This window comes from Dysidea avara, chromosome 8, assembly GCF_963678975.1.
Source record: "Dysidea avara chromosome 8, odDysAvar1.4, whole genome shotgun sequence".
NCBI classification, from domain to species: domain Eukaryota; kingdom Metazoa; phylum Porifera; class Demospongiae; order Dictyoceratida; family Dysideidae; genus Dysidea; species Dysidea avara.
Window position 1 is genome coordinate 108,691 of NC_089279.1, and position 26,419 is coordinate 135,109.

The 26,419-nt window shown below is 41.8% G+C and overlaps 2 protein-coding genes across 5 annotated transcripts in view; one reads left to right on the forward strand and one right to left on the reverse strand.

Annotated features, from left to right (window-relative positions):
• LOC136263089 (phosphatidylinositol phosphatase PTPRQ-like) overlaps nt 1–5,713 on the reverse strand; it is a 28,079-nt gene extending 22,366 nt beyond the window's left edge. The window contains exons 1-5 of the mRNA XM_066057566.1: nt 5,572–5,713; nt 5,274–5,395; nt 3,378–3,467; nt 2,860–3,138; nt 2,504–2,643 (exon numbers count right to left, since the gene is read on the reverse strand). Of these exons, the coding sequence (XP_065913638.1) occupies nt 2,504–2,643; nt 2,860–3,138; nt 3,378–3,467; nt 5,274–5,388 (624 nt within the window). The 5' untranslated portion in view covers nt 5,389–5,395; nt 5,572–5,713. The remainder of the gene's footprint in view (nt 1–2,503; nt 2,644–2,859; nt 3,139–3,377; nt 3,468–5,273; nt 5,396–5,571) is intronic.
• A 5-nt stretch (nt 5,714–5,718) lies between these two features.
• Nucleotides 5,719–26,419, forward strand: part of LOC136263093 (WD repeat-containing protein 89-like) — a 40,059-nt gene continuing 19,358 nt past the window's right edge. For 3 of the 4 annotated variants that reach the window (XR_010704459.1, XM_066057573.1, XM_066057574.1), the window contains exons 1-5: nt 5,719–5,881; nt 5,931–5,965; nt 6,013–6,075; nt 15,132–15,216; nt 15,265–15,311. Coding sequence is in view for 2 of the 4 variants with exons in the window: in XM_066057573.1 (XP_065913645.1) it covers nt 5,772–5,881; nt 5,931–5,965; nt 6,013–6,075; nt 15,132–15,216; nt 15,265–15,311 (340 nt within the window). In the remaining 2 variants the exon portion in view is untranslated. The remainder of the gene's footprint in view (nt 5,882–5,930; nt 5,966–6,012; nt 6,076–15,131; nt 15,217–15,264; nt 15,312–26,419) is intronic. The other variant, XR_010704460.1, reaches the window with a different exon arrangement.

Sequence of the window (26,419 nt, forward strand, 5' to 3'; positions counted from 1 at the left end):
GCTACACTACACACACACACTACACACACAACACACACTACACTACACACACACACACTACACACACACGCTACACACACACACACACACTACACTACACACACACACGCTACACACACACACACACTACACTACACACACACGCTACACTACACCACACACACACACTACACACACACACTACACTACACACACAACACACACACGCTACACTACACACTACACACACTACACACACACACTACACTACACACACACACTACACTACACACACTACACTACACACACACTACACTACACACTACACACACTACACTACACACACACACTATACTACACACACACACACACACACTATACTACACACACACACACTACACACACACAACACACACAACACCACACACACGCTACACTACACACAACACACACTACACTACACACACACACTACACACACACACTACACTGCACACACACACTATACTACACACACACACACACTACACTACACACTACACTACACACACACACACACAACACTACACTACACACACACACACTACACTACACACACACACACTATACTACAAACACACACACTACACACACAACACACACAACACCACACACACACACACACACTACACTACACACACACACTACACACACAACACACACACACACGCTACACTACACACACACACTACACACACAACACACACTACACTACACACACACACACTACACACACACGCTACACACACACACACACACTACACTACACACACACACGCTACACACACACACACACTACACTACACACACACACGCTACACTACACCACACACACACACTACACACACACACTACACTACACACACAACACACACACGCTACACTACACACTACACACACTACACACACACACTACACTACACACACACACTACACTACACACACTACACTACACACACACTACACTACACACTACACACACTACACTACACACACACACTATACTACACACACACACACACACACTATACTACACACACACACACTACACACACACAACACACACAACACCACACACACGCTACACTACACACAACACACACTACACTACACACACACACTACACACACACACAACACCACACACACACACACACGCTACACTACACACACACGCTACACTACACACTACACTACACACACACACACACAACACACACTACACTACACTACACACACACACACTACACTACACACACACACACTATACTACAAACACACACACTACACACACAACACACACAACACCACACACACACACACGCGCGCGCGCTACACTACACACGCTACACTACACACACACACACACTACACACACACGCTACACTACACACACACACTACACTTCACACACACTACATACACACACACACACACACTACACACACACGCTACACTACACACACAACACACACTACACACACAACACTACACCAGACACACACTCTACACTACACACACACACTACACTACACACTACACACACACACACACACACACTACACACACACAAACACGCTACACTACACACACACACACTACACTACACACACACACACACACATGCTACACTACACACACACACACTACACCACACTACACACACACACATGCTACACTACACACACACACTACACACACACACACTACACACACACACATTACACACACACACACACTACACACACACACTACACTACACACACACACTACACTACACACACACGCTACACTACACACACACGCTACACTACACACACACACTACACTACACACACTACACTACACACACTACACTACACACACACACTACACTACACACACACACACTACACACACACACACACACTACACACACACACACGCTACACTACACACACAACACTACACACACACTACACACACACACACACTACACACACACACAACACTACACACACACGCTACACTACACACACACACTACACTACACACACACACTACACACACACGCTACACTACACACACTACACTACACACACACGCTACACTACACCACACACACACACACGCTACACTACACACACACGCTACACTACACACACACACTACACACACACACACACACGCTACACTACACACACTACACTACACACACACACTACACTACACACACTACACACACACACAACACACACTACACTACACACACACACACTACACTACACCACATACACACACACACACACGCTACACCACACACACACACTACACACACTACACACACACACTACACACACACACTACACACACACACTACACACACACACGCTACACTACACACACACACTACACACACTACACTACACACACACGCTACACTACACACACACACTACACACACACACTACACACTAAACCTCTACTCACCACACCACACGCACTTACCAAAGGATCTTCACATACTGGACTGGTCCCATTACAGATCTCATAAATTAATTCTGTTACTATGGACGACTCCCACCTCAATGTAATACTGTCATCGGACACTACATCAGCTCTGAAGTCAGGAGGTGGTCCTGGAGGAGCTGTAACCATTAGAAACATGTAATAACAAATGAGGCCTTATTTGGTCATAACAATACATGCCACTATCCCAGGGAGACCTCCCCTATGAGGACTAGTGTGTTCTCGATAACAAATAGTGTTGGACAAATCTTCTGACACATAATCAGACTAATAAGGTAATATAATAATGAACGCCAACCTTACATACAATGCTCACATCACTGGCTATCACTCACCATCAATGCCATTAATAAACAGATCAGTCCATGATCCTGGTCTGCTCCATGAAACATTGTTAGTAGCATAGACCCTGAACTTGTATTGTTGACCCCTCAGTAACCATGGAAACACATAACTCGTATTATCACATATCAATGAGGTCACATTGCTAGTTCTTGTGTTGTTCATATACTCAATAAGGAAACAAGTGGGATCATGTGATCCATACTGCCATGATATGATCACAGTACTCAAGTTATAAAATGTCAGGGTGGGAACACTTGGACTTGGCAACTCTGGAATATAGGAGAACAAATTTGTAGTTACAGTATTGCTGACACTGCTCAAATACTACATTAGTTATATCAATAGTAAATAATGGAGATATTTACTCTTGGTTATATCTGTACACACACACACAAGCCCTGAGGGCCACAGGGCACAAATCAAATTATTTTATACTATCATGTGACCAGGTGTGGTTTAATTGATTAATTACTATTAACACACACACCAAATATGGTAATACTAATACCTTCAGCAATCATTGCATCATCTCCGCTACCTGAACCACTAGAAGGATCATGTGATCCACCGATCGCATCATGTGATAGTAATGTGTTACCTGGGATAATTTAGGCAGATCAACACACACAGAGATGGATCAGATATGGTATATATATAGCACATATAAGGATCACATGTGCAATACAAGGATCACATGTGCAATACAAGGATCACATGTGCACTACATGGTATGATAATACAGTTGGTTTCAGGTTCCTTGAGAATGCAATTGAACAATTAGCACATGTGATTTTCAAACATGATCATGTGAATGCTCACGTGTAGTGCTTTAATGTGTTGAACAACTACCTCAGTGTGTCCCTAGCATTGTCTAATGATCTAAGAAGGTGAATAATGCAATTGCATTATTAAAAGGAGCTTGGTTGAAAAGAAACAGCCCACGTGTTCAAGCAATCACATGTGCGAATTGTTCAATTGCATTCTCGAGCAACCTGAAATCAACTGTACAAGGAATCCATAAAGCTTGCTGATAATTTAGTTGACAGAATCCTGTCTGCTAGTAGTTGTATGGATTCCTTGCTAACACCAGTTTGTTAGACACTGGCGTACATCAGTACTGACTTCACAATACATTCATAACAGACAATATAATGTTATGATATGGCAGAATGAGCGTATAAGGTACCACCACTTAGAGTGTCGTTGTTTGAAGGCCTTATAAAGACAACAAAGTGATGTTGAGGGGCAGCTGGGATCTTATGACACAATATTGATAATCAGTACATTACAAATTGTCCCCTCTCAAGTGGAGTAGCTACTATCATATCTTCCTCAATGTGATGTAGTAAGTTAGTGTTAACAATGACATTGTAAAATGGTGACCGTGCAATTAATTCTTTACCACCTTCACAGCTAGTACACTCCACCCCAGGTAGTCTACTGTACAGCTAGTACACTCCACCCCAGGTAGTCTACTGTACAGCTAGTACACTCCACCCCAGGTAGTCTACTGTACAGCTAGTACACTCCACCCCAGGTAGTCTACTGTACAGAGTAATGATACCCTGCTCAAAAAAGTGCAATTCAGCAATTGTTGGTCACTTCACTTTGATGGTGACAAGCAGCCTTACAACATCTACCCTTCACCATCTCATCATGATATTGTTTATTAAACTGTTAATGGCTTCCCATGAATAATATAACAGTACGTAATTATGTTGGATATTTCTTCATAACTCTCTTGTGGTTTCTGGCCTGTTTTAAAGGTTATTCTCTTTCAGTTAACAATGGTATGGACCAGAACTGTTAAGACCAAAATCTCTGGAGGTTTTTCTATTGTGTCCTTAATTCAGAGAGTTTGTTAAGACCAGTATATTATCAATACTACAGCTCATATATTAGTACAGTTCACAATGGAGTCAGCCTGTATGCCTTACAAATAAACAAGTTATTTGGTGTTAAAATATTTATCTGCTGAACAAAATTATTTATTTACAAAACTTGTTGATGGATATATCAACCAGCCTCTGGTAACAATAGGAGATCGCTTACAAGGTCTCACCTCACCAATACTATATATACCAGTTTGGGTTTCTGTACTCAGTTTCATTATAGACAATGTCAACACTTGAACTCACACAAACAAGTTTAATTCAATCCCCCATGGCCCTATACACGTACAACTACAGATGACAACATGTAGAGAATTGTTGGGAAGGATATTACAAACGTACATACAAATAGTTGGGCAGGAATTGTACGTCTTCCATCTCATTCGATGGTTTCAAAAACAAAAAATTAGCCTATAATATGTAATCATATATGGTCGTACACTACACCACTTGTAGCCAATCATATACCACAATCATAATTGTGAAAGTGCTGACAAGACAATATTACATACCAGTCTGGGAATGGACTTCAGTTTGGACACGGAGTGGTTCAGTGTCAGTATGCAGTTCATAACTATATGACACCACCATCAACCAACACAACACCAATGGAAACATCATTATCATCTGGTCCCTATAACAACAGTAGACCATAGTTCCTTCGCTGTATGCCATACATTACACAGCTCCAACAATATTATACAATGCACAGCTCCAACACACAGCAACATGATGACAGTACATATACGCTGTATGGCTGATTGGTTGTATGCAAGTGTTAATCACGAGGTTGGCTAACAATCAACTCACGCGATCAACAAGACCGAGCTTGACCGGACATTAGTACAAGCACTGGCCCGATACGCTCGGGGAGACACTTTACTACAACTTGCACTGCACCGCCTCTTAAGATATCTTTTTTTTTCTGGGAAAATGGGAATTCCCGGAAATCTTGCCGTATTTATGTATGAATAATTTTATTTATCCGAAGAATTCATATTAATTAATTGATGGCTGCAAAAGCTGACGCCAAGCCGGTATTTGCACAGCACGTGCTACGCTGCAGGTCCTCTTTCGACATTAGCGGGGAACCAACGTACTTGTTCGAGTTGGCGTCTAGGTAAGGATGTGCGTTATTTAGAACACGTTATTACCCACGTGTATATTAGTGTTAGGGACAACACTTCAATCATCGCAGCTACAGGTTAACTGATACTATCTTGTAGTTGTGTTGCTATAGCATCGCTGTAGCCTCTAACAATGTCATCAAAACATATTCTAGGGATACACTACAACCACAGGGGTTGCTGAAAGGTGAGTTAGAACATCTTGACGGTACATCTATACAATAACATCATGTATTGTATGTGTGTGTGTAGTAGGGTAGAAATACGTATTTAGTAAGAATGGCTATGTTGAAATACCCACATGGCTTCATTATTTGCCTGGCACAACCATAGAAAGGCTATGACTTTGTTTTTAAGTTTCAAAAATGACACAAACTGACAAACGTGAATTTGTGCCAAATTGATAGACTGCTGACATTTGAGACTGTTACAAGATGACTTTTACTGAGCCTGTACAGAATGCAAGAATAACCGGAAAATAATGAAAGAATCATACAGTACATAGGGACATCAAAGGTGTGGGCATGGCCCGTGATATAATATAACCCAAAAACCTGCCTTGATTTTTCTTCACAACAACATGACAGTATTGGTTGGGTAAAATCAAGCCCAAAAGTGTCTTCAGATTGATCCGAAACGTTTCTATCAAGTTGCTATAGAATTTAAAAAATGTTTATTGAACAGAATTTTCTAATGCCTGCCTGCCTGCCTGCCTGCCTGCCTGCCTGCCTGCCTGCCTGCCTGCCTGCCTGCCTGCCTGCCTGCCTGCCTGCCTGCCTGCCTGCCTGCCTGCCTGCCTGCCTGCCTGCCTGCCTGCCTGCCTGCCTGCCTGCCTGCCTGCCTGCCTGCCTGCCTGCCTGCCTGCCTGCCTGCCTGCCTGCCTGCCTGCCTGCCTGCCTGCCTGCCTGCCTGCCTGCCTGCCTGATGCGTTCAGGCGAGCATAGCGGAAAACTGGCTATAGCTACAGCCCTAATTTTTTTCACAGAAACGTTTCTAATTCGATGAAAAAAAACCTTTGATATATTGATAAACATACAATGCTTGCACTATTGTCTTACCTTTTATCCTTCTTTACCATGGCCATCAGTCAAGGTTCTTCCGCTGATGGTGTTAATAGACTACAGTAGGGCTTCCATCTACAGGTGTATCAAACTATTCGAATACACGTGGTTAGTTTAGCGTTGCACCAAACTATTTGAACACATGTAGCTTGGTGGTTTACAAAGTTGGTAGTTGATATTGATCAGTGAGAGCAACACGTGACGATGTAAGTCAATAAATATAATAACAGCGTTAAAACCGAGTTGGGTCATCCAGGACCCACTTTAAAGGTTATCCGGGTCTGATCCAGATTGGATCACATGCTAAATTATTTAGTGTAACGATGTGGACATGTAGTAACATGTCATGGCATAACCCTGCTTCTTTCATTAGTGACGCCCACTTATGATGTAAATAACTGTATGTAGGCATATGGTAGCCACGCCCATTTATCAGTCTGTAGGTATGCACAAATCCACGTCTGTCTTCAGACTTATGTAGAGCCATGCCCACTAACCAGATGAGTCATAATCTAGTATAATAGTGCTATGATTAACTCTATATGGTATTGTGACTGGTTTTGTGAAAAGCAGGCTATTTAGTGGTCATGAGCTGGCAAAAAAAAGTTCACAAACAAGTATATGAAAAAATTAGGAATTGCACAGTAGGGATATTCACTTCTTATTGTTTTACAGTATTTGGACATTACGTACTACTCCAATCCAGCTTGTTTCAGTACTTTTTATTGCAGCACTATGCACTGTCCCTACTCTAATTTAAAATTCCTAATTTTTCTTATACTTGTACAGAACAATGAAATATTTAGAGCTGACAGTAATTAGATGTGGGCGGTGGATGGGGAACAGAGAATTTATTTGGACTGGCCTAAGTAAGTACCTTTTAGTTTTATTTTACAACTCCTGACAAAAATAATCTTGTCGCTAGCTATACTTTATGGATCTTACAGTTGTATTGCACCAAGATTTCGGGCACTCTATGTTATCAAGGTGTGATTTTCAGCAACTTTTGCCCTATTTCAGGTTCACCCAAATGGTTAACAATGTTCATATTTCATATTTTACTTCTTTATTGATTGATGGCTACCATTGTGACATGACGAAGTTTTAGCTATCATTCGTTTGGTGTCCATAGACAAAAACTGGTTATTGGAGAAGTGAGTGTACCTCAAGTGTGCAGCGTTTTGGTAATTGTTATCGCTGTATTAAATAATTATTATATATCAAGTATACAAGTATATTGCAATAGTGAAACAACACTTCACAAGGTCTCCAATGAGTAGTGGAATATGCTCATCACGTGATCTGTCGATCCGTATTCCATCGACTCGTGATCCACCAAATACAACAACCCGTTACAGCCCTACTGCTTTGTAGGGTTGAACTTGCGTTAAGAAGCTCATTCAATGAGGGTGTTAGTTCAACCATATGTATGAAAAAGGTGTAACACTCAACCTCAACTTTGCAAAGTAAAGGCGAGTTGTGGTTTTTGGTGAATGCATAAAGTACTTAGAAGACGATTATTACTCAATGAATACAATCATCTGATGGTAAGAAACTGGGTTGAAAGTGAGTTACTCAACCTGGTCAGTTTGAGTGTCCATGTGATAACAGTGTTAGGTGATGGTATGCATAGTATGTTTTGATCTTTGGAAGTTATTGAGGTCCTTAAAAACCACTAAGAGACCTGCTAGCAGGAAAACCTCAAGTATTGCAAATCTCACATTCAAGCATATTCAGGCTAATAGCCTGCAGTGGGCGACCAGCTGCCCAATTGTAACTTTTATAAGCATGCCTAAAAGAATTATAAGCATGCCTAAAAGAATTCGATTATGTGAGGTCAGTCATACGTACCATTTCCTATGGTATAGCACTGCTTGACTGTACAAATCTTTCAGAGAACTTCTCTCGTCTCTTCACAGACTAGTTGTACTAAAAATTATTAGACTCTATTTAGGCTGTTTTGGGTGGGTAATAAATCTCATATACTCCACCTTGTTTTCTAATATACTCCACGCCTTCAGGCACAATATAGCATATGCTCAAACTCTATGTTCATCCAATCGCTATGCATTGTTTACGTGCAGTGATTTAACGAGCGAGATTATTTTGTCACGTGAGGACGCGTAGTTGCCATGGCGCTAGTATTATCGCAAGAAAACCAGCCGCTTTTGCCAAGCCTACAGCAGAAACAGCCGTGGATGAGGTAAGTAATCTGAGTGTAATGTGAAATAGAGTCTAAAGCAGTTATACAGGCACAATCTGGAGTCTATGAAATTTATAAACCCTCAGGCCCTCCACATTGTGCCGTATAACTATTATTTTATTTAATAATGAAGTAGTCAAAGTAGGGTTCCATTGAAACAAGATATATGATTGATGGTAGCTATTAAAACATAGCTGATCAGGAAAATCCCTACTTTGGCATGGAACAAATGGTGGTAACATGACGATGTAGGGATTTTCCCACATAGCTATATTGTAATAGCTACCATCATTCATATCTCTTATGTCACTACTTTTTATTGACCCTTGAAATTAATTGGAGCAAGCCTGAGCGAGCCCCACACTGGCATTAGTCTCATGCCCAGCCGGGCTCACACTAATACACAAACATCGTCTGGTGACAATGCTTGAGTTTCTTGGGCCCGGAAGTGCTATCCAGTCAAAATATTGGCTGGCCAATCAGAATCAAGGAGTTGTATAATCACATGAATGTATTGGAAGTTGATGAAAATGCAGATAATTTAAAGCCATTTTATTAGAAGTATTTGCTTAGGTTGTTGAAGAGGTCTGTTGTCAAGTTGTGTCTTCCGATCTTACCTTATAAAACCAAAGAGTGATGACTCGACATTTCACCAGTAATGAAACACTATCCTCTACTATTAAGAGATCGCGTCTAGAAAATTACCCTTTTGTGAGTTTACCTTATTCCTAGTCATTTTTGAATGGTTTTTCGCTGTTTTTAAGTGATTGTGCAACTCCTCGATTCTGATTGGCCAGCCAATATTTTGGCTGGATAGCACTTCCGGGCCCAAGAAACTCAAGCATTGTCACCAGACGATGTTTGCGCATTAGCACGTTCACAGGCAATTACAAGAAAACATGGATAACTTACAAATGCTTCTATATAAGGCTGGTATGTACGTTCATAACACAAACAATAACCAGCGTGATTTACTGATGTTCCATATAGGGCTGCAGGGGTGTACCCATGGGGTTTTCCAGGGGTTTTAGGAACCTCTTTGTATTCACAATACATGAAACATTAAGAAATTGAAACTTCGGGTTTCTTGAATCTATCATGGAACAGGCCACATTTTAAACTTTTATCTTAGTTGTTTCTCACCTGATAGCAACACTTATAGCATTGTTCTGAATTATGATTTTAGTGAAAAGATCGAGGTACTCTAATAAAGCAGTCAGGAACTACTCTAATATAACAGTCAGTTAGCTGTAGTGGAAACCCCTTTTCACAATTTCTGCATACACCCAGGCTTGGGGTCAAGTACATTTCAAAATACTTAAGTACAAGTACAAGTACTTTGAAACCTTCACAAGTACAAGTACAGCATCTTATCTACAAGAAGTACTTAAGTACAAGTATAAGTACATTTGACAGTTGAAGCTATGTTGTATATATGTACTGTACTATTATGTAGTAAAACCTTCATTGTGATGTGTGTGCACGATTGCATCTGATAAACATTAACTGTTCAAATCTTTTATCAGTAAGCCGACATCTCTCTAGAGTAAACACCTTGCCAGCAATGCTAAATAATGTCTCTACAGGAACTGAGGGTGATGGTACTCCAAGAACATCTTTGGCTAGCATTGCTAAAAATGGATACTTCTTCTGATTTTCTCTCTAATACTTCTAGAACTTCATCATAATGCTTAAGTACAGCAGGAGTCTTCTGTTTCTTTACTTTCTGCTACAATTCCTGCCATAGCTCATTAAAAACCAAACCACTCTGACTGCTGAGAGACTGAGGCTGAACATTTATAGGGATGTAAACTGCTTTGTCAGTTTCACAAAATGCAAAGATGGCAATATACACATTCTCTACACTAATTAAGCTGCTACCAAGAGTTCATAATATTATAATATTATGAACCCTTGCTGCTACATTTTATAGGTTGAAAGCCTGTATGTGTGTGTACTTTAAGTACTTCAAGTACTAACAAGTACATCACTTTGAACTTAAGTACAAGTACAATAGCTAAGAAACACAAGTACAAGTACAAGTACAAGTACTCAAGAATGTGTACTTAAGTGTACGTAAGTACAAGTACCAATGTACTTGACCCCAAGCCTGCTGATACACCCCTGGCTGGTACCGTATTTTCATAACACAAGCAATAACACTCCATATAAGGATGGTATGTCATAACATGAACAATAACTGCATGTTCCGTGTAAGGCTGGTATGTATGTTCATAACACGGACTTTTTAATATTCCATTTTTAGCATGAACAATAACAGGCGTGATATACTGATATTTCGTATAAAGCTGGTACGTAGGTATTGTTGCATCGTCCAAATGATGATGAGCTGAATCGCTCCATAGACATCACAAAGAACTTAACAGATTGCGAATGGAAAGAGAAACACCAGAAAAAGTGGAATTGAGAAGAGCATGCAAGAAGAAGGGACCATGTCAGACATAACAGACTAATGGAAACAACAGAACAAGTGAAGAACTACGAGACAACAGCATGATAGGCACAGGACAGGAGAGATCACTCATGTACAGAACAACATCAATTCATCAATAGCAAAGAACAATTTACAATACTAATCCTTAGCTAGACGCTCAAGTTAGTACTGTTCATAAAGGTAGCTACTCCGAGAGTTATTCAGGTAGATCATTATACCAGTGTCATCAACACTGCACAGCTTCCATGGTTTAATCAACCAAGTATTATTGCTGAAATGGCAGAACTTCATACAAATAATATTATATAGATTTGTTGTAATTAATTAAATGTGAAGTGTGTCAGAAATAGCTTGCTCTTTAAATACTAGCAAATTATCTTTTTCAATTTTGTACAATCTTGCTGTTTCTTCTCCGCCTACAAAATACCAACACAACACATGTACAGCTAATCCTCAACCATGCACCAATACAACTCAACTCACTCAGGCTCACCCCACGATGTTGTTAATGTCTGTCTAGTAATTATGATTATAATTATAATTACACTGATTATAATTACACTGATTATAATTACAATGATTATAATTACAATGATTTATTAACTTTTGGTTACAGCATGGCTACATGTGGCTGTGATTGTTTTGTTAGAGTATCTCTATCTCTCTGCTTATTTCTAGTGAGTTATTCAAAGATTAAGAGGTGTGGTTTACCGCAACAAAATTTCAGTTTTGTGTACTTCATGCAACAACTCTAAGGAAAGTGTCCACCGCCTAAATCCTGTTTTGACATCTAGATGTCATTTCTTTTTGTAAAACCAGCCCTGGGGGGGTTGTCTTCTTAAACCAGGCGTGCGCCCACAGCCAGCCAAAGGCCGGCTGTGGACGCGTGCCTGGTTTACTGAAATTGTTTTCGTAAAAGTGTGTGTGTGTGTGTGTGTGTACCTATCTATGTTTGTCCATACGCACCCACGTGAGTAAAATCATTAAATAATGGTAAAAGCAGCTTTTACGTAAGAAGTAAAAGCAAAATGAAGTCTGTATTAACTTCTGCACAGGAACTTTGCTCTGAGGTGGTTTCTTTTCAGCGGACTGAAATATGGGTGTGGCGACTTTCCTCAGACTTTGTAAACTACCTTCCCTTTGAGGTTTTCAGGCGTTTAACAACTGAAAAACAACGGTGCAAGCCTCGTACACTACCAGGAATAGCCTATCACTTCGAGTTGAAAGGGGGCATATCCCTTACCTACGCGAACGAAAATGGAGATCAGCTTTGAGGCTTTGTCGGGAGAATTTGTGGGAAAAAGCACGATAGTCAAATTTTAGAAGATACTTGTGTGTGTAATATGTTGTTAAAAGGGGTTTATTTAACAAACGCTTCCTTAGCAGTGCATAGCAACGTAATTGAACGAATTGTGAAAATTTCATGAATTACAAAATACGAGAATTAGCTAATCTATTATATAAAGCTGTCTGTATCTGTAATCCAGCTAGCTCCTGAATCCTAACACCGATAGACCCCGGACTTGCTGCATATTGATCACCGTCAAGCTGGTACCAACAAGTAGAAATTTCTAGCATGTTTCGTTTGCTGTACAGTGCTGAAAAATCACCATTACCACAAGTTCGTAAACAGATTTTTCGAACACAGTTACATTAAATAGTGATTGCAGCCCTGCACTGTTGATCTACGTTATAGTGAGCACCCTTTGGTGGTAGTTACATGGTGATTTTTACCACTAGGATGTAACTATGGAGTCGAAATCTGAACGTTGATTGACACGTGCCACGTCCACATTTCATCAGTAACTAACTACAAGCCTACTCTCTATCCCAAATAGTGTATCCTATGGAGGAATTCATGTCTATAACTAATGAGCTCCTTACAATTCAGCAAGAAGGCTAAGACAGTTATTGTGTGTCTTGATAATGTGTGTCTTGATATATTGTGTGTCTTGATATATTGTGTGTCTTGATATATTGTGTGTCTTGATATACTGTCAAGAGCATATAATGGTGGAGGGAGAGGAGAGTGTCGAACTGCGCTATACGCTGTGAAAAATGAGCCTGTAAAGTCCTGTGGCATCGTCCAAAGGACAGATTTGTGTTGATTGGTGACTATTTGTAGTGGGTACACCTAGTGTGCACATGTGTACAATGTGACATGAAGAAGCTGGAGCTACTGAGTGAAACAGTGTATTTGAGAAGAGTAAGGCACATGTGTACAATGTGACATGAAGAAGCTGGAGCTACTGAGTGGAACAATGTATTTGAGAAGAGTAAGGCACATGTGTACAATGTGACATGAAGAAGCTGGAGCTACTGAGTGAAACAGTGTATTTGAGAAGAGTAAGGCACATGTGTACAATGTGACATGAAGAAGCTGGAGCTACTGAGTGAAACAGTGTATTTGAGAAGAGTAAGGCACATTGTGTACAGGAACTCAGTACAAAAGACAATCTGGGAATCAAGTACCGTATACAGCAAAACTTTCGAGGAGGAAAACATTCGCGGTTTTCGCGATTATGCTGCCAACCGCGAATGTTTTCCCCTCGAATATTTTGTGTGCAAAAAACCTAAAAACTATACAGTTATACCTTTTTACATTTTGTAGGTCTTCATAGCCAGAGCAGCAGTTTTGCAAGCTCACACATTTGACGTTCTTTAATTGGAGAAAAAGATAGTGTTTGTTTGGGAACATTCCATATTTTGACGCTCAACACATGGCACTGTTTAAGTATGTCAAGCTCAAGAAACCGACTTTGCCAGATCTGGAGGGGTACTTAAGTGCTTATCACGTCTCACCAGGTGCTTAGCCACTATCCGCAAATGTTTTCCCCACGAATTGCAAGATTTCTATTTAACCGCAAATACTTTCCCGTGAATTGCAATGCTTCTGTGCGTCCGCGAAAGTTTCCCCCCTCAAAAGTTTTGCCGTATACGGTATCACCAGATGCTTCCTTGAATCCAAGTTCCAGCTCTCATGTGATGTGGCATCTTCATTTCTGCAAACAAAGTAGCCACTATGAAAAATACGGACGATTTCTGTTACGAAGGGAAGTCATCACGTGCTACCACCAAATCGACACTTTTCGCTGTCAGCAAAGATGAATGGGACACATAGGAGGACACTGGTAAGTCCATGAAGAATGCGTTGTAAGTACTGCGGTATGCCAAAAGGCACCTCTCGGGCTGAAGCGACGCCAAACAGTAAAAATATCAAGCCCGTAGCCTTAGCCATTATCAAGTTATGCTTGTCGGAAGGCATCAGTCAGTCAGTTACTCAGTCAGTCACTAGAAAATTCCATTAAATTTATGTTTAATTCCATAGCAACTTGTTGAAAGCATTTCGGGTCGATCTGAAGGGTTTTACCTAACCAATACTACCTCATCGTTGTCTGGGAAAGTGAGGCTGGAGTTTGGGTGATGTATTTTCGTGGGCCACGCCCACACCTTTGTGGTCCATACTATATGATACTCTTGGTACTGTGCAGTCTTAAAATACAGTATTGTCTTCTTTACTGCAGGTCATGATGGTGTTATTACTGGATTATGTTTTTCTCATACTAACCCAAACTTGTTGTTATCTTGTTCTAATGATAAAACTGTCCGGTACGTGATGATGTAATGGTCTTCATGGTAACTGTTGATGTCATACAGGTTATGGGACCTGAGGGGCAGTAGTCAAGATGTGACCATATTTAAAGGTACTGTACTTATCGTCATGGTAACTGTTGTAGTGTATTGTGATGTCTGGGAAAACTTCAGTCATAGAATTTTCCTGTGGTTTAAGGTGGTGGTCAAGTAGTTGAGGTGCCTCAGATAAGGCAATATTAGATATGACAACAGTTCTAAGTCAGTTTAGAAGGTACCGTACAGTGGGTTATGGGAATTCTCAAAGAGCAGCTGGTAAAATTAATTTTGTAGGCTTTATTTTAGAATGTTCAAACATCATATGTGGCACCAACAATAATAATTTTGATAGTGCACATTTAGCTGAGTGGATTGTTATTGAGATGTTGACCACCTGTAACGATGATATCAGGTCTACAGTGAAACATAGACCACTACACTATGGGAAATTTTGTTAACCGAACCAATGAGAGCATGAATTATTACACCAGAGGGATTCAAATCTAGAACAGTTTTAGGGATTGAAGAGGGATGGTCTGCTGTTACGAAACTGTTGCAGAGACATTTCTGTGTTTAATTATGTGTATTGTGTGCTCTGTAGATGTAATTATAAATTAAAAACCATCCAATCACAAGAGTTTAATAATTGTTTAGGATGTCTACATCAATAGCTACAGATATTATTGCCACAAGACTAATCTGAGAGTATGGGCCGTGTTCTACGTGATTAGAGATATAATAAACAGTTCTGTTTACACGATTCAAACAGCAGCTGAGTTATATGGCAGAGGTCAAGTGTGCATATCATGCCATCAAGCATTTTTGTGATCAATTAGAACAGCCAGCAAAGGACTTTCTATCTTTCCGCAAATGAGGTTGTTTAACCATAGATAATATACCCTAACAGGGATTAGTGACATGCTTGACATCTGTTTGACAATCCTCGTTACGGTCACGTGAAAGTATTACGTAGAGTAAAAACATGATGTAACGATAGTAACCGTATTATGCATCTATCAATGTCAAGCCCCACCTACCCCAGGTTGGGCAGAGGTGGGGATTTGCAAATACTAGATGACAAATTCCCTAACCTAACCCTAACCCTAAAGAAGTACACAACATTTGTGGAATGCTTGACTAGAATGAAACCAAACAACAAAGACTCTATGCATCCAGTGACATCCTGTATGTAGTATACATCCCAAGTAAGCAATAGCATACAAAATGATGAGTAGAAGGCCGAGTTATTCCATCATAAAATAACTATCCGTGGAAAAAGTATAACATCACAATGGATGGAACAGTACAAACACTTGTCGTGTGTCAATAATAAGAAAAAGAAAGGACTTCGTAAAGAATTAAAGAAATTATATTTCAGAAGGCTCAGTCTCACATATCAATGGTGTTTGGCCTAATTCCAAACATCCACAGCTTGTTGGTAGAACAATTCTATACAATGCGCACCGGAAACGGTTTGCGCATGCGTAGAAAACACCGTATAAGTACCCAACCGCGTGGTCACACTCGACCTTTTTTCAAGCTCACCGTAGTTTGTTGGTTGTCTACCTTCGTCTTCGAAGACTAAGATGGAATCGTTAACTACCGCTAGCGAAATCCTAGCACAGTTGAAACAGTTAACTGATGGAATGGCGTCGATGCGCCAAGATGTCGACGCGCTGAAGCATGCGAGCTCGCTACAGCGTGACGCCTCTGAGGAGGTTGTCGACAATGGGGACGCGAACGACACGGCAGACCAGTCTGCCTCGCTCCCCAGCCAGCCACTTGCCAACAGTAGTGGCTCGGCAGCCCACAACTCTACTCAACTCTCCTCCTGGGCCGAAGAGATGGAACTCAGGGATCCCCTGTTAGACGACGACGACGACGAGCCAGCCAAAGGAGCAGCTCCGATTAAAGTCGTTCCAGTGACGGACCGGACCAACCAGCTGCTAACTGAAGCGTTCACCAGCAAGATGACTGGCGCTGAGAGACGCACTCTGCGTGCCAGCTACACCCTACCGCAGAATGATCTGACAAGAGCCCCGTTCCTCGACGCAATGATGGCATCCGAGTGTTCCAAGACCGTCAGGTCAGCCGACCGCTCTCTGTACACGCTACAAGGACTTATCCTGGAAGCAGTGGGACCACTCAGCCAATTACTGGAAGCAGTGAACGACCCTAACTCGGATGTGACAATGGACCAGATAGGTGACGCCGTAGAGACGGCTATCACCCTCATAGCTAATGCCTCCAATAAGACATCCCTTATGAGGCGCACTAGAGTCCTTGAAGAATATAACAAGGAACTTGTGACATTCGCTTCAGCTGGAGAAAGGGACTGGACAAGTGCCGCCCCACGGCTGTTTGGGCCAAACTTTCTTAAGGAAGCAGCGGACTACCTGCAACACCTCCAGCTGATCTGTAAAGTGAAACAACCGTCCCAGGGTTTTCGGCAGCCCCCCTCTCGGGGTCAGCAAGGGGGGCAGAGGATCTCAGCCGTGGAGACAACCTCCGTACCACCGCCAGACCAACCGGAGGAGCTACCCTGTGGGGAAGAGGGCTCCCCCAAAGAAGAAATGACTAGAGCCAATACCTTGTATGAACATTGTATTGATGCCAAATTCAATTACTGTATTAAATCCTATGTTGGCCAAGGCAAAGAGTATGGGGTTCACTCCACCAGCACAGGTAGAGATGCCTGCAAGGTTGGCAGGCAGATTAACCCACTTTATCAACGCCTGGAAGGTGTTGACAACAGACAGCTGGGTATTACAAACCATCAAGGGTTTTCAAATCCCCTTTGTAGGGAAGCCTGTACAGGAAAGGAGGCCAAGAATGCCCTCCTTCCCATCAGAGCAATTAGCTCAGGTGCAGGAAGAAGTCTCCTCCCTGTTGGAGAAAGGGGCAGTGATGGTAGTAGACAGTCACCCCCCTCAGGCAGAATTCTATTCTGTCCTGTTCCTAGTCCCAAAAGGAGTGGAGAGATGAGGCCAGTAATCAACCTCAAAGCCCTCAATCAATGGGTAGAGACCCCTCACTTCAAGATGGAGGGCTTATCCACTCTCCAAGATCTGCTGAGGCAGGGAGACTGGCTAGCAGAGGTGGACTTGAAGGATGCATACCTAACGGTACCGGTATGCCCAGAACACCAATGCTACCTACGATTCACCATAGGAGAAGTGATTTATCAGTTCACCTGCCTTCCCTTCGGTCTTTCATGTGCCCCGTGGGCTTTCACCAAGATGATGAAGGCAGTGGTGACCTTGCTCAGGTCATGGGGGACCAGGATAATCATCTATATAGACGACATCTTAATAATGTCAGAGTCTGCAACATTAGCAGCACAGCACTTGGAGGTGTTAACACACATCCTAAAGTAAAGTGCCTGGGGTTCATCATCAACACCGAGAAATCAGTGATGACACCGACCCAGGAAATAGAGTTCCTAGGGATGGTGGTGAACTCCAACTCTTTGCTGGTCAGGCTTCCCGCAGACAAGCTGAAGCAGATCCGGACAGAGGCTGGCAGAATTTCAAACATGACCTCTCTGCCAGCCAGATTGCTCTCCCACTTCTTGGGGAAACTCAGCGCAACTACCCAAGCTGTCCCCCCAGCCCCACTATTCTACCGCTGCTTGCAGAGAGATCTTCAAGCAGCTCTAGCAGTCAGCAACCAGGACTACGAGACTTCCCTGTCCCTCTCACAGGAAGCACAGGAAGAGTTGTCCTGGTGGAGGGAACACCTACCCAAATGGAATGGGAAACCCCTCAAACGAGAACCGGAGCAGATAACCATCAGCTCCGATGCTTCCCAGAATGGCTGGGGAGCAGCCTGTGCAGAGACACGCACAGGGGGTGCCTGGTCAGCCAAAGAGATGGCCATGCACATCAATTCCCTGGAACTGCTTGTAGCCACTCTAGCAGTGAAGACCTTTCTAAAGAAGGCCTCAGGGATCTCAGTACTCTTGCAACTGGACAACGCCACAGCGGTGGCATACATCAACAACATGGGGGGCACAGTGTCAAGTCAGCTGACAGAACTGGCAAAGGAACTATGGATGTGGGCCCTGGACAGGAACCTAACCCTGGTAGCCCAACACATTCCAGGAGTGTCCAATACCATAGCAGATGCAGAATCCCGAACTCTCACGGACAGGTCAGATTGGATGCTCTGCCCTCAAATTTTTCAGACCATCAAGAAAGCGTTCGGCCCACTGGATGTGGACCTATTTGCCTCCAGACTGACACATCAGCTACCCCGCTTCTTCAGCTGGAGACCAGATCCCCTAGCGGAAGCAGTGGATGCATTCCAGCAGGACTGGGGTCGACTGAAGGGGTTTGCCAACCCCCCTTGGTGCCTGATCGGCAGAGTCCTGAGCCAAGCACGTCGCCAGCAAGCTCAGCTAGTGCTGGTAGCACCAGTGTGGAAGGGCCAGACTTGGTACCCAGTGCTCCTGGAAATGTTGTGGGACTATCCCAGACTAATTGCCCTGACCCCGGACCTGATTCAGCGGCCAACAGGCTCCCAGATGGAGATGGCCCCTCAACTAGCCGTATGGCCTGTCTCCGGGAAAGATTCTCTAGTAGCTGCCTTTCAGAGGAAGCTACTAAACTCCTGCTGCAGTCATGGCGGTCCAAGTCAGCCCAGTCATATGACTCACACTTCCGTAAGTGGGCAAGCTGGTGTGCTGAAAGGGGTTGTGATCCTGTATCAGGACCCGCCTCTGACGTAGCAAACTTCCTGGCAGAACTTCATAAAGAGGGCTACCAGTCAAGCTCGCTAAATTCCTTCAGGTCGGCCATCTCCTCTGCTCATGACCAGGAGGATGGCATCTCTATAGGCAAGCACCCCATGATATGTAGAGTGCTCAAAGGAGCCTTTAATGCCCGACCACCCTTGCCTCGCTACACTTCAACTTGGAGTGTGGAGACCGTCCTCCATTACTTAGAAAGCATAGGACCATCTACATCCCTGTCACTGAAGCTCCTTACCTTCAAGTTGACTATGTTACTAGCTTTAACTAGACCTTCTCGTTCAGCAGATTTAGCATCGCTGCAATTGGACCATCGGCAGTTCAACCCAGAGGGAGTAGTTTTCCTACCAGTAGCTCTAGCCAAGCAATCTAGGCAGGGGAAGCCTCTCAAGGAGTTTTTCTTCCCCTCGTTTCCCCATAACTCAGAACTTTGCCCAGTGGAAACACTCAGACGATATGAGGCAGTGACATTACCACTTAGGCCTCACAACACAAACAGATTGTTTATTGCTCTAGTCAAACCTCACAAGTCTGTGACCTCAGCAACCATTGCTCGTTGGCTACGGGAAGTGCTTCGGCTGTCTGGCATTGATGTAAGCATTTTCTCTGGCCACTCAGTTCGTGGGGCCTCAGCTTCAGCAGCAGCTGGCGTTGGCATCACCACTAACGACATCCTCAAGGCGGCAGACTGGAGCTCAGACTCCGTTTTTAGGAGATTCTATTATCGCCCCGTTAATGACTCAACCTTTGGAAGGGCTGTTCTAGCTTCTGGCTCCAAAGATACTTAGGTCTTTGGATACAGCTCGACTTCACCGGGCAGCTTAGAAGCTACAAACAACACCATTGATATGTGAGACTGAGCCTTCTGAAATATAATTTCCAAATGGCTCAGATCATGCAATGATTGCATGCTATTTGGAATTATATGAAGAAGGTGAAGTCGAGCATATCAATGGTCCCACCCACCCATTCCCCTTACCGTTCGCTTTCAAAGGTCGAAGTGTGACCACGCGGTTGGGTACTTATAGGGTGTTTTCTACGCATGTGCAAACCGTTTCCGGTGCGCATTGTTCCAAATAGCATGCAATCATTGCATGATCTGAGCCATTTGGAAATTATGAAGCGATCTATATAAAGCTGTCTGTCTGTCTCCAATGCCCTTAACTCAACAACCAAAGCACGTATCGACATGGGACTTAAACGAAATTAAGCACTCATCATCTGGCAACTCCAAGTTTGTTGTTACAAATCGCTACGTGCTTCCTTTCGTTCTCTATAAAACGTTGAAGGCGTTGGTGTAAAGGAAAGCTTGAGCTACATTCCTGTCTAAACCACGAACAAACAGCCAAAGCGTTAGTGCATAAAACTGTTAACCCAGAGGTCCCGGGTTCGATTCCTGCCCATGACAACCTTTTTAATCTTCAGTGCCACCTTTTCGTGACACACTTTTTCATGTGTCAGCTATTGATGATGATTATTCGGCAATCTGTGGACGTATTGACACGATTCACACGTGAAATGCTCACCATCCGGCTACGTCGCAAAGTTTATTGCAAGCTTCTACGTGCGTTCCTTTGTTCGTAACAGCACGTTGAAGGCCATGATGTAGAGAAAACTTCAGCTGCATTCCATTGCTAACCACACGATAAACAACTCAGCTGGTAAAGTACCTCCCTGAAGTTGTTGTGGTTACTGCTGTGTAGGGTGTGGGTTCGACATGATGGTGAAAATAAGGTTCACAATATCACCACGCATGCTACTCAGTTTAGGACATGATCTTTAATGCTTCATTCCTAAAGCATTGATTCATGTTATTGCAGTTAATGAAAATGTGAAATGGTCCTGTACGTAAGGCAGGTACCATGAATACAGGTATACGTATTGGTCTGTCTGTGTGTTTGTCCCATGTACAGTAAGTGTCTTCTCTTTGTAACTCCAATTCTTTGTGATGTTAATTCCTAAATTATAGCCAGGAAGTGTGTACCTGTGTGTTAAGTTTGCTCAAACCTTTGCTTGCAGTATAGCTACAACTGCTTTAATACTCTTTGTTGACCACATTATTACAGTGCCTGCATGATAAGGACAGCACCACATAATTTGCATATTATTGGTTTAGCAATTCTGCTGTTTAGTTAACCACATGTTGACATCATTTTAATTAGTGCTTGCATGATGGTCGAATAAGGTTTATACAAGGAATCACTATGCATGCCAAGGCCAGCTCAGCAGGGTGGGCCATGGCCCACCCAATAATTCCTGCCTCAATATTTTAACCATAACCATAGCAAACCAGTTTAATTATGCTGGCACCTGGTTTCCAATTGTCACTGGCCATGTTTCTCCTTGTAACAGCTGCTGTTCACGATTGTTATCTTACACCATGGACCTGGTAAAGTAATGCCCCTGGCCTTTATTTAGGACAGGCATTTATGGCATTATTCAGGTGTTTAATTAGGGCCTCAACATACGTGACAACACGTGTCGTCATTGAACTGGACAAGATTCATGGTTACTGAGTTTAGCTTCCTTCATTATGATGATAAAGAACTGTTTGCCAAACTTGCCACAGGTAGAGGAAAATGCATAGCTTATAAGTTATACAACATAGTTTTTTGTAGCTAAGTTTAATATTAACTGGTTGATTTACCAACATTGCATTGCCGGCAGCTTTCAACAAAATGGAAAGATGGACTGGTAATAATTTTAAGCTGGATACTACGTAGCTAGCTATAAGAATACTGATTACGTTTAACAAATTTTCTGTCATAATTATCATTTTCATTCTCAAGCATCTAAATTTCAAAAAATTTCCTGCGGGGGGCATGCCCCCAGACCCCCCTAGAGGGCAAAATGCTTTGCATTTTGCAAACGCAGTGTGCAGTGACTTTTACACCTTTCAAGAATATGAACAGTTTGGCCCACCCAATGTTAAACAAGTGAGCCAGCCCTGATGCATGCATGCTACATTAGTACATGATCTTTAATGTTTCATTCTCAATGTGGTGGTTCATGTTATTGTGGTTAATGTGGAATGTGAAATGGTCCTGCATGTAGGACATGTACCAATGCTAGTATCCTGTATTGTAAGATATTATATTTACTCGTAATACAGTACGATTGTTATAGTAGTAATAATAATAATATTGCGTCTATGGTTTATCACGTGGTTTCTTTCTGTAGCTTCCATGTGCAGGGTCTGTTGCCACAGTTACCTGAATTCGTATTGGCACCAGTATTCTTTAAAAACTGATGGCTTGTTGGATTGTCATTGCATCCTCCCTGAGCACAAGAAACTATATGCATACAGTGAGCAGTCTGGTTGACAGGTGATAACACATGTTGTTTCCAGGCTGTTTTGACTCTTTTTTCGAATCTGTGTTTATTGGTGAGGGCTTTGTTCAATTCTTCTGTTTTCACCTTCAGTTCTGTGCTGTGTTGCTGGCTACACCTGTAGACATTTAAGGCAAACATTGGAAAGAGAGAGCCACCAATTTAAAGAAGAAATGGTTCTATGTTTAATGGAATTGGTAAAAAGTCAAGACACAGTACAAGGAGGTACGGATGAGGAGTGGACTAATATGATTGACAGGGGTGGGCTCTGGCACATCAAGGAATGTACATATCAATTTTTCCATGTAGTTGAATCAGAAATGATTTGAAATACCTGCCCATCCAGCAGCACCATCAAAGCTTCAAATGATTCAAAGCATAACTGATGATGAAGATATCGAGTTTTACTGGCTTCTTGTAAGTGGCAATTTTGAGACAGATGACCCGGAATCTTGTTACAAAAGATTTTAATATGTTACATTGCGTGGCTTTTCGTATGCTAGTGGCTGGCTTGAAAAGTACAAACAACGTACTAAACAGTCTACACAACGTACCAAAGGTCTCCGCAGAGAGTTGGCACCAATACACATTAATTATGTATTATTAATTTGCATATCATTGTATCCATGTATGTGTACAAGCAGTGTATTATTAATATGTACAGGATCATATATAATCCATTAAAGAAATTTACATTGCGTTTACAATAACGTTTTATGTGGCAACTCAGATCTCTAATAGCAGGAATGTCTGTTTGAAAGAAATCAAACCTACAGTTTCCTACTAAGAAACAAGCGTACAAGCAAACAAACACACCACAGTCATAAGAATTTGACTGCCTTGGAATATTGTTTTCTTCAATAATTCAGTGGTATTGTCCAGTCAGCTTGGACAAGTAGCTTTTCAAAACCATTAAACAGTCAGGGTTTTCTTTCATAATAACAAGTTAGTTGTTTAAGCTACAACCAGGCACTGATGAGAAAGTGCTTCTTTGTCAATATCAGCAGTCGTTTGTTAATCAACTCCATCTTTTATGCCAGCAACAAACAAGCCATGACTCAACAGTATTCGTGTAACAAAATGCATTTTGCTAAATGTGAACAGATCATACTACTCCATCATTAGCTTCATGTAGTAGTTGATTACCTGCTGGAATTTGAAAGCAATAATATCATCTCATATGATTACGATAAACTAACTTGATCATTCAACCAATTGTGATTGTTGAGAATGTGAATGTCCTGGCTTTGTACCATAATGTACATCACTTGCTGTGCTGAAAACTGGCTGAGGTTGTACCAGTGTTGAAAGTGACACACAACATGCAGAGGTGGTTTTGACAGTGACACAGAATAGATTCAACTGATGGATCTGGCAATGAAGATTTGGCTGGTTGGACTGGAGATGAAGATTTGATTGATTGGACTGTTGTTGCAAGCAGTGAAGATTTTGCTGGTGTATAACTGACAGTTTCATCGTGCAATAAACAATCCTCACCCTATCTGATGGTGATTTTCTTTTTCACCGACGTTTTGGTAGTGGTTTGGTGTCTTCCATATCAATAGTCTGTTTCCAACCACGACAATTCCTTTGGAGACATTTCCACAAACTGAATTAATCACATAAATTGCCTGACTATTTTTACAAAATTGAACACGGTTGGGGTTTTCACCTGCTACTCTTCTTTGCCTTTGTACTCCGAATAAGGGTCTTGAGAAATCTGCTCACTTAGGAAGAAACTTACCCCAGGTACTGTTATACTGTACTAGCTCAACAAATGATTTAACCACAGAATAATACACAAGATTACCTATCACATGAGGATATCACACAGAAGTTTCTAATACCTGGTACATCTATTCCTTGACGTGTTTCTTTTGCTAATACCATCATGGACTTTGCCTGTGGAGAAAAGTCTTCCCTCTTCTGCACACTTTCTTCCCATTGTTTGAGATATGGGACAAATTCATCATAAATTACAGTGCAAATAAGCCAGTAAAACTATAGTCAGTAAAACTATAGTCAGTAAAACTAGTTACACCTCATACTAACAAACATATGGCAGTCTATTCACAATGTATACCTTGAGACGAAAGTCATCAACTTTTTTGTACAGTGACTGGAAAGACTTCTCCTTCCCACAATCCATATCAGTGACATTCAAAGAATCAAAAATTTATCAACCATACTGATGATAAATTTGCCGTCTCTTCGACTGTTTTGTCTTTGGAGTTTAACAAAGCTTTAGACACTGTTTCACTCACGACATATATACAATCAACAATTTGTAGCATGACAACAGAGACACGTTATTAATCTAGACTCTATACCTGTGCAGCTAGGTCAACAAGCATCTTTGAAAATGAGTTAAGCATTATGTAATTTTCCTGTCTTGCTTGATAATATAGATCTACCACATGCCATTGCACCACAACACAAACACTTTCAAAAAAGGATATTGCAGAATTTCAATAAGTGAGAAAACATTTCATGTACAACGCTTCATTTACTTTGGTTAAATGCTGAATTCAAATATGCAGCAAATATCCATCACTATATATAGGTGATGCTTGAAAGTGATGTTTATGTTCAAAATAGATTGTGGTACTACTAAAGTGAGGTTACTAAGGTTACTACTGTTAAGGCAATAAATATCTTAGCATTTAACCAGGAAAATACAATACATAAACTCACAACTATTGGTTTATACCCAGAGTCTTCTCTTTGAATTACAGAAACTATTTCATATAGTCTTAAGCAGATGTGGAGGATCTGATAAGAAATAAAAGTCCCTTCCATCATCTGCAAACACATTTGGAACCTTGTTCATCATGATCATTATGTAGTGTAGGTTACCTTGGCATCTATAAATATTCGGCACTCCCCGTGCTTTAAGCGTAATGTGCTCTAAATTTTGGCAAGTGCAGGAAAATTTCTAATTATAAGTGCACTAATTTTTCGGCACTTGGAGTACTAGTTAACAAAGGTCTCTTGAGTACTGAGGATTCCCAGTGACCTCACACAATATGCTACCTCAATGCTGGATGAAGCACCAAGTGTGAAATTGTTCAGGGAATGTGCCCAACGATATCATCGTGTGAC